The following is a 9,704-nucleotide window of genomic DNA, read 5'->3' as shown; positions in this document are numbered from 1 at the left end:
ATTAGGTAAACAAATATATATAGAGAGATATAGTGCAAATAAGTGAAGTTATAGTGCAGTGAAAGAGTATATACAGTTATTATTGTGCAGTGACTGGATGAGAAAATAATTAATGAAGAGATAAAAGACACAGTTTCTTATAGCAACATATTACAACAGGTTATAACTATAATAATAATAATAATAATAATAATAATACACATGTTAAGTCACTAAAAAGTCATGTTGAACTGCTTGGTATTTGGTATTTCCTTTCCTCGTACATTTAGTTTTTACAATTCAATTCAATTCAATTTATTTTGTATAGCGTCAACTCATAACAAGTGTTATCTCAAGACACTTTACAAAAGCAGGTAAAATACCTTACTCTGTCTGTTAACATTACTAAAGAGGAGGTAAAAAGACCTTACTCATTGTTATGTTACAAAAAGCAGGTAAAAAGACCTTACAACTGAAGTTTCAACAGCTATTTATAAAGCAGCAAACGATGAGAGAAAGATGAAAACACTGATGAACAAAGTGAAGTGAATTTGTTCTGGAGAAACGTATCGTCTTTGTGTTTCCTCACACATGAGGCAAAGGGTTTTCTTAAGCAGTGTGTGGATGGATGTATCACCACAGAAAGCAATGTTGTTGATAATATAAATCTAAAGATACATAACAAATTTTTTTTAGCTCTATAAATATATATATTTGTAATCTCTTGTGTATAAATGTGTTTGTGTCTTATTGCAATCACCAACAAAATAACGTCATCTCTCTGTTTAAGCACTCTCCGGACAACTATTTGTTTTGAATTTTGTCCTAAACTCACTTGACTTTACAATAACTGTTATCTGTATTTGGAGTTAGCCAAATCATTCACATGAATTAGCAACAAGCATCAAACCTAAAAGACAACATTGGAGTTTTATGTCAACACAAGCAGTTTAAGATCCCCTTATCTAAAAGGTCAATAAAGACAACATAATGTACGATGCAGTAATTCCCGTTAGATGTCATATATTATATGTAGTAGAAAAAGTGGTGATAAAATGTCCCAGGTAAATCAGAAAGTAGCTGACAGCACTGGAGGACAAAGTAAGACTTCCTGTAGTGGAAGACGCGGGTAGAGACCCCACACTGCAGGTAAATGATGACAAACACAGACATGCATTAACTACAATGACATCATCAGTTGGCAAGGTGGAAACCAGATGTGATATTTGATGACTGTTTATGGCAGACTGTAGTGTGACACAGTCCTCATGAGAATCTTTGTCATCAGTGTGAGCACAGCGCCAAATGACATCATGTCATTGAGCGTCAAACCGCTTCTCACGAATCCCCTCTTCATTTCTAAGACTGACTTCAGAGTCATATGCTCCATAAGCTCACTGACTTCAACTCCTCTTTTCTGTCTTGTCAGTTTTCAGTCAGCCTCACAGCGTTTTCTGTCAAGCATATCTCTTTGATACAAATGGGAGTAAGGATGTGATGTCAGTCAGTCAGGGTAAAGGGACAACCTAGAAATACAGCGTTGCACACCCTTTCTTTTAGATGGAGAACTGAATGGGTTGCTTGAATATGATTTCTCCAAAAGAGCCAAACTCTCCAAATAAGGGTGTCAAAGTGTCAAAACATGCATAAAGTGGAAATTCTTCTGAAAATGCGCCATAGACCAAGTGATGTCATAAACTGCAATGCTGTGTTCCTGGTTGAAATTTTCATAAACACAACAATCCGTCAAATTCTTATAATTTTACAGCTTCAGAATTATCATAGACTTGACAGGTAATCAAAAAGGAAATTAGTCCATATTTCTGGTAAAAACATCACACATTTTAGTTAGCAATACGGACCAAAAAAATGGAAGCTGGTCTGGTAGTTAGAGAGGAGCCAGGGCACCTCCTGAATACTGCCGAGGTGCCATTGAGCAAGGCACTGAACCCCAAACTGCTCTGGTGCGCTCCCTGCATAGCAGTGTGTAGCAGCCCCACTCTGACATCTCTCCATGAATGCATGTCTACAGGTCCTGTTTGTGCATGTAATTCAGACTGTGTGTATGAAAAGCATGTCTTTAAAATAACAAGAGTGTAAACCAGAATTAACAAAGTTAAAAAAAATAATAATAATTGCATTCAACCACACTAGCATTAAGGTGTACATTTGTGGCTATCATAACTGTTCAGTAGGAATAAAAGCCTTCCTTATTGTTTTGTACAACACCAAACTGAGTAATGCTGACTAGCACGTGTCTGTTAGCTCCCTGTGCTTGTATGGAAAACAACATATCCACTTGACCCAAGGGTTGGGGCTCTCCATCTAGGATCATGGATCATCTAACATCATCTAACATCATCTAACATCCATTTAGGAAAATAGCCCTCATGTGCACCGCTGTTGTAAAGTGAATAACATTGCAATGATGTCGCAAAAGAAGACCAGTGGTGAAATCCATACGTATGACATCTTTCCACAAACAACAACCACTCAACAAACAGGTTTATAAATCCACAGTGGTATACACATTTTAACAGCTGGTTATTCCTCTTTTCTCTAATCAGATTCCTCTGGGGGTTGCTGAAGAAGCCTTACCCAACAAGGACACCCAAGGCTAAAGGATTAGCTAATAGAATAGGAGACAGAGCCCCCTTGGTGCATAGAAGAGAGCACCCAACAGACCAGGATTACAAGACATTTATCACTGCAGTCTAATGTTACCAAATAATCTCATCAAAAAAACATGCAGTGTCTAATGTTACCAAATAATCTCATCAACAAAACATGCAGTGTCTAATGTTACCAAATAATCTCATCAACAAAACATGCAGTGTCTAATGTTACCAAATAATCTCATCAACAAAATATGCAATGTCTAATGTTACCAAATAATCTCATCAACAAAATATGCAAAATACAGCATACATCTTTGCAGTTGTGAATGAATGAAGATATGTTTGTAATTTTAGGAGGACACTTTGGCAACACAAATACGACTATAATTAATAAATGAGTTGAATAAAATGAAGCAAAAGTGAAGCAGAAGTAAATATGATTTGACAACATCAAAGGGCATGTGTTACAAATGAGTTTTTCTGTTTACACATTATCATTAGGATTACACATTACAGTTAGGAGGTAAGTGTAAATGCCATTTATTAGTAAATATATTCTATTATTAAACATTCAGATAACCTGCCAGAATGGTTCAATTTGTTTCTTACTGGGTCTTTTGGATACTGCCTGTGTGTTTGTGTAGATAAGATAAGATAATCCTTTATTTATCCCACAACGGGGAAATTTACAGTGTTACAGCAGCAAAGAGCAAAGATTGCAAACAGAAAGTGAACACAGTACAATTTAAATAAAAAAATAAAAATAAAAATGAAGAATGTACAAAAAAATAGATAGATACTAAAAATAGATCTAAAAAAAATGATAAATAGAAAAATAGATCAGCTGAGCTGCAGTTTTGACAAAAATGTAGTCAGAATATTCTGTGTAACACAGACATAAAGTATAACACGTTATTGCACAAAGTGGATTGCAAATATAATATAACATTAATATAATATTATTTTGCACAAAATAAGAGACTGAGGATGAACACATCGAGGGAGATTGTGTGTCAAAGTGTGCCACTAAATATGAAGTGTTTCATTTAAATATAAACACCTCTCACCCAACGCAGACTCTCAGCTGTGAACTTTGCCGTTTTTATTTCCTTCCATTTGCCGTGCACCTGAACAGCCTCTGCTTTATCTGCTCTCCTGCACTACATCACTTTATTCTATCCTTTATATATCAGTATTCTGATGTTTCTTATCCATCATTGCACTACATCACTTTATTCTATCCTTTATATATCAGTATTCATACAGCTCTGATTACTTATTCCTGATGTTTCTTATCCATCATTGCACTACGGTCACTTTATTTATCTCATTTTTACCTTTACAGTTTTATTGTATATATTAGTTCTGTTGTTCCATTATTCACCTTATTAACTTATCATTTAGTATTTACCCTACTTACACATAGCTCTGTATATATATATTTATTTCTCGTTTACTGCACATAGTTCTGGTTACATCTGTTTACATCTGTTAGTCCGATCACTGTCCACTTATATCTACTCTTTTATATTTCGTTTTTTTTAAGTTTAAGCTTTAAGTTGTATTTAAATTCACACTTTATATTTAGGTTTAAAATGTTTCATCTACTTGCACTGTTGTTAATTTACTGCTCTGTGTGGGTTTGAATTGGCCCCCCAGGGGGACAAATAAAGTCTTTTGAATTGAATTGAATATTTTCTAAAATACATGTTGCAATGTTATTCTGCATCAAAACTTTGCTGGATGAATAATTGAGGTCAACAATCCTTAAAGAGCATCACTGCCCTCTATTGGTGCTCAGAGTGCATAAAACCAAAACCAGGCAAAGAAACAAACTTCTTCAGTGTGTGAGTGATGATGAGGAGCAGCACAGTGAATACACAGAGTTAAACCTGACAGAGACAGACAACTAAGCTTCAATTATAGATACAGGCGGAACACGTTGAAAGTTACCACAGTTAATGTTGTGTGTGTGTGTGTGTGTGTGTGAACCACATGTAAACATGCTCTCTGACACACACACACACACGTGTTAACACATAACAAGCCTTGCTACCAACCCTAGCTTCCCCTGCCATGACAGAACAGAGGTAAGCTGTAAAGAAACGGGTACTGTGTGCTAACCACTTGTCACCATGTGAACTGTCGATGACTGTTTACAGGCGGAAGTTAAAGTTTAACATTAAACTCACGGTGGCTAAGCTAACGGCAGCTATGAGTTAGCTACCAACCAACCGGCGTTTCTATCGACGTGCTCACAGACAGTTCGCTGTTCAGGATACAAGACGACGTCCCGAAAACAAGTCAAAGAAACACTTAAAGAAACAAAGAGGTACCTGAATTACCCTCGTGGTCCCACCACTCGTCACCCAAGTCGTCTCCCATTTTTCTGCTAATGGTTAGCCGGTCCAATCCAAATCTACCGCTGAGGGAGCAAGCTGGCGGTGTGTTCAAATGCAGCTCGTCGAAAACAAATTTTTACACATGGCATTTACTCACAGATTAAAACCGTCATATTTACAGTGTATTATTAAAACACACGTCAGGTCAGATATATTTATGAGGAGTTTGCCTATATCCAAACGTATATAGGCTTTATAAGCATTCATAAAAATGAAAGATCGCCTACTTTAGGATGAGCAGAGGTAGAAGAAGTTTAAAAAAACTTTAGTATTGAAGTAGTCTCGGTGAAGAGTGGCACATTTTCAAGATAATATAGGCTAATGCATTTGATATGCTCGTTGGCAAAAACTAATAATAATAATAATAATAATAACTTTATTTATATAGCACCTTTTAAAAACACAGGTTTACAAAGTGCTTTGACAAACAGCAAAAACAAGAACAAACTAAACCAAACAGAAGAACATAAACAACAGCAAGAACATAACAAATGCAAAATACTAAAAATAATTAAATACAATTCAACAGAAAAGAACCCAAAGTGCACGATACCCAACAGACATATATAACCCGACCATCACAAGATAAGCATACATCAAAATTAAAGATAGCCTACTTTATGATGAGCAGAGGTAGAAGAAGTTTAATGTAAGAAAATAGCAAGAGGTAAAAAAAGAACTACAGTTTTTAAGTAGTCTCGGTGGAGAGTGGCACATTTTCAAGATAATATAGGCTAATGCATTTGATATGCTCTTTGGCAAAACTAATAATAATAATAATAATAATAATAACTTTATTTATATAGCACCTTTTAAAAACACAGGTTTACAAAGTGCTTTGACAAACAAGAACAAAGCAAACTAAACTAAACACAGAAGAACATAAACAACAGCAAGAACATAACAAATGCAAAATACTAAAAATAATTAAATACAATTCAACAGAAAAGAACCCAAAGTGCACGATACCCAACAGACATATATAACCTGACCATCATAAGAACCATCACAAGAACCGTCATAAGAACCATCAGGAAACACAAGAACCCAACAACACGAGCTGAGACCAAGAGGAACCAAAGATTTAAAAAGATGTAAGAAACTAAAAGAGCTGAAAGCAAATCAAAAGACAACAGCAATAAGAAGGTAAGAGCAGAAAAAGAAATAGAAACAAGTGGTTAAAGGATTTAAAAAAAACTATAATATTAATAAAAAGTAAAAGTAAATATAAAACATAAATAGACAAAGTAAGATAAGAAATCACCAAGTTAAAACATAAGAGGAGTTAAGATAAGAGCATAAATACTAAGTAATGTGAAAGCATCATTTGGCAGGTTATGGATGAAGCTAATTTAAACCTATATTTTACAAGCTTGTTATACAGTGGAATCCATGGTGAAATAAAAGTTTAGTAATGGAGTTTATTAATCTGAACGTTCAGTGACGAAAGTAATGGAGTGAAAACTGCAATTTTGTTTTCTAAAGCAATCAATATATTTTGACAATCATCCATTCAAGGAACAACCACATGATGGTGGGGAGATAGGTTCAGCTTTTGCAGGAAAATCAACAATATTTCACACTATACTTGAAAGGATGAGTGTATAGTGACTGACAGGCTTATAAGTCTTTCTTCTCAGACACTAAACACACATGAAGGCGATTGTAATGCCTCGTCTGTCTTGTTGTTTTTCTGTCAGGTTATTTTCTATGTCTCCCCACAGTTTTTGATGGTGATATTAATGAGGACGCATTTTAGGAAATAGTCTTAAACATAAGTGGTGGATAGAGATTTTGATTTTGAAGTTGCAAATATTTAACCCCTCCTCTCTCTACACCATGTACTGAACCATATTATAAAACATTTTCTGGAAATGTTTAAAGGCACTATTTTTGCGGTTACTTATTTAATTCTCTCTGAAACTAAATTAAATGCCAAATGAAATGTATTTTTGATATCAGGTTGGTAACTTCACATGCAATCCTCAAATAAATCATGCACTCGTATGATAAACGCTCATTTTGTTTCATAAATATTGCTCACGTTGTTTTCTCATAGTATACATTACAGCTTTACGTCTCCTGTTATTATGGTTTGGGCGGGATGCTCTTATTTCCGTACACAGAAGAAAAGAAAAGGAAAGACAAAGGAGGAGGAGAAGGAGGACGTGTTTGGAATAGTGCCCTCTTTTCTGCAGCTGTAGCGGAGAGGAGGGAACAGGTCCTGCGAGAGTAATTGCATGCTTTTTTGTGTTTCTGTCAAAATCACACGATTCTGGCTGGTGGAGGCAATGAGATGTTTGATTAAAGCTTCGCCACAGAAAGAAAAAAAAACTTCAGACTTGATTACTGAGGGGAAATTATAAAGGGCTCAGATTGGTTGTTTAGTGTGGCCCTTTAAAATGGTGTGGGGGGGGGGTGGAAGGAAGGATGCAGTCAACACATTGCGCTGCGGTCTGCCAACATTCAGGCAGGACAATGGAATCTAAATGGCAGCTTTGTATGTAATTAAGCATCATTCCTGTAATACACAGGCCTCCTCCTCATTTGTCATTCTCTCTGTTCATCGTCTGGCTGTGTTCTCATCAGGAGCAAGAAGCTGGAAGCTGCAGGGAAACTTATCAAAACTTAAAAATCGGCTTTTCCTGTGTTAGCACATAGGCCTGCATGATATGAGGCAAAATATGCAATCTGTGATATAATTGATCAATATTGAGATAACGATATGAAACAAAAACTAAAGAATGCATAGCTATAACTCCCAGTTTCTGGGAAATATTTTTTTCCACCACTAAATACAAAGTAATTGATCTGAGAGTAGGCGTTACACCCAATTCACACATACTCCGTACGCGCCGCGGTCCATCAGCGCCGTGGTTTTGCTCCGTCGGACGGCTCGCGCCCATTCACACTGGATCCGTTTCTGGGACGTGAGCGCACCCATGACACATCACAGGAGAACTACAAGATCCCGCGGGAATAAAGAGAAGAACATGCAAACAACATGTTGCTTTGTCTTTCTGAGGATGCAGTGTTGTTAATTCAGTTCCTGTTTTGAGGTAATGTTGATAAAGTAATGAAAAATACGATCGTCCGTATATTGTGTTTTACTTTGAAATTGACCGGATGCTCTGTGCGTTTCCTAGTCTGACTTCCTGTCCGGGCTGTCATATTCTGTCTAGTTTGACGCGTGCCTGCAGCGCACTCCGGCGAAAATAGACTCGCTGCGCATTTGAAACGGAGCAGAGCGTAGTGGCGCCCTGTGTGAACACAATGATTGACTAGAGTGGCAGCTAAGTACAACGTAGTGCGTGGCGCTGGCCGTTATAGTCAGGCCTCCATCCAACAGGTGTCATGTAGCCTACACTTGCTAAAGGCTCATCTCACCATCGCAATAAAACTGCAAATGATTGGGCAACCGTAGTTGGTAAGCAGACCTGTCAGTATAATGCACTGTAGGTTTCAATATGGACACTGTCTTAAAGACCCTCATAAAATAATATCAGCGTTTCAGTTTTCAACATTTCAGTTTTAAGGTGGACTTAACCAATATAGGATACTTTATGTCATTGATTCCCATCTTGGTGTCCATGCCCCCCTGGGGTGTCACCAAAAGTCTCACCCAGAACTTCCACCAGATACGTGTGCGTTGCTTGTCTCCGGTCCGTTACGGCTCTGTGCACCCTCGTCCGTTCAGCACAGCCGGAAAGCTGGAGCGTAGAGACAAAGGAATACCCGCAGTCATTTTACAGATTTACTCACGACAGCACAAGATAATACGATGTATGTGGTATAAAAACCACTTAAAACACAAAAACAAACGCACATACGGTAATTATTCTGAACTGTCCAAACAAGGTGTTAAAAAAAATAAACCGGATGTTTTAATGTTGTTTTGGTGTCTGACTTCCTGTTCCACTCGATCTTTTCTGTGCTAAATTCTACAATTCACTTAGCAGACGCTTTTATCCAAAGCGACGTACATCAGAGAGTAAGTACAACACAAGCAAGGATTTAGAAAAAAGGGAACAATGTCAGTAAGAGCAAATGATCAGCTTTGAGTCTGATTGGACACACAGGTGCTGACAGGAAGTGACCAGAGGCAAAGCACAACATTGAGGGCAGTTCTTGAGAGCTCTAATCAGTATAGAAACCATCTTATAAGTCGTCGTTATCAAACAAAAACCATCGTCATTACCATCATCATCATCAATAATATGGAGACCATCATCATTAAGTTAAGTTCAGATTTGAGACAGTTTAAAATGAGGTCCTAAATCAGATATAGGTCCGATCTTTTGCATTGCGATATATCAGCCGATATTATTGGCTGGCTGATCAATCAGTCGGGCTCTGATTCAGACATTTGGTAGGACACAAGTAAACTCCTGAAGACCTAATTTTTCAGCTTTGGAAACTGTGATGAACGTGTCCCACAAGAATAAAGTACATCGTCCTCAGCCAAGAAAATGTCTCTGACATAATAAGAAAAAAAAGAGAAAAGATTGCAATAAGTACGATTGTTAGGTACAGGTAGGTGGAACTTGTTTGAACAGAATCAAATGGTTGGTTAGGTCGTATCTAACTCTTGTCAAGAAAGAAAACGTTTCCAAAAATGTCCCACCATACATTTAATCTAGAGCTGTTTGCTTGAATTGACCTATACTGAGCAGATGATGCAATGTGTAAATTCTGATAAAGCAAA

The 9,704-nt window shown here is 37.0% G+C and overlaps 1 protein-coding gene across 2 annotated transcripts in view; it reads right to left on the bottom strand.

The window, feature by feature from the left end:
• Window positions 1–5,047, bottom strand: part of cmss1 (cms1 ribosomal small subunit homolog) — a 38,344-nt gene extending 33,297 nt beyond the window's left edge. The window contains exon 1 of one of the 2 annotated variants that reach the window (XM_020651237.3): window positions 4,934–5,047. In XM_020651237.3, the coding sequence (XP_020506893.1) occupies window positions 4,934–4,982 (49 nt within the window). In that variant the 5' untranslated portion in view covers window positions 4,983–5,047. The remainder of the gene's footprint in view (window positions 1–4,933) is intronic. The other variant, XM_029280650.2, reaches the window with a different exon arrangement.
• Window positions 5,048–9,704: the final 4,657 nt, after the last annotated feature.

Source organism: Labrus bergylta, chromosome 13 (assembly GCF_963930695.1).
Source record: "Labrus bergylta chromosome 13, fLabBer1.1, whole genome shotgun sequence".
NCBI classification, from domain to species: domain Eukaryota; kingdom Metazoa; phylum Chordata; class Actinopteri; order Labriformes; family Labridae; genus Labrus; species Labrus bergylta.
Note: the sequence above shows the minus strand (reverse complement) of the source record. Positions and strands in the feature narration are given on the sequence as shown.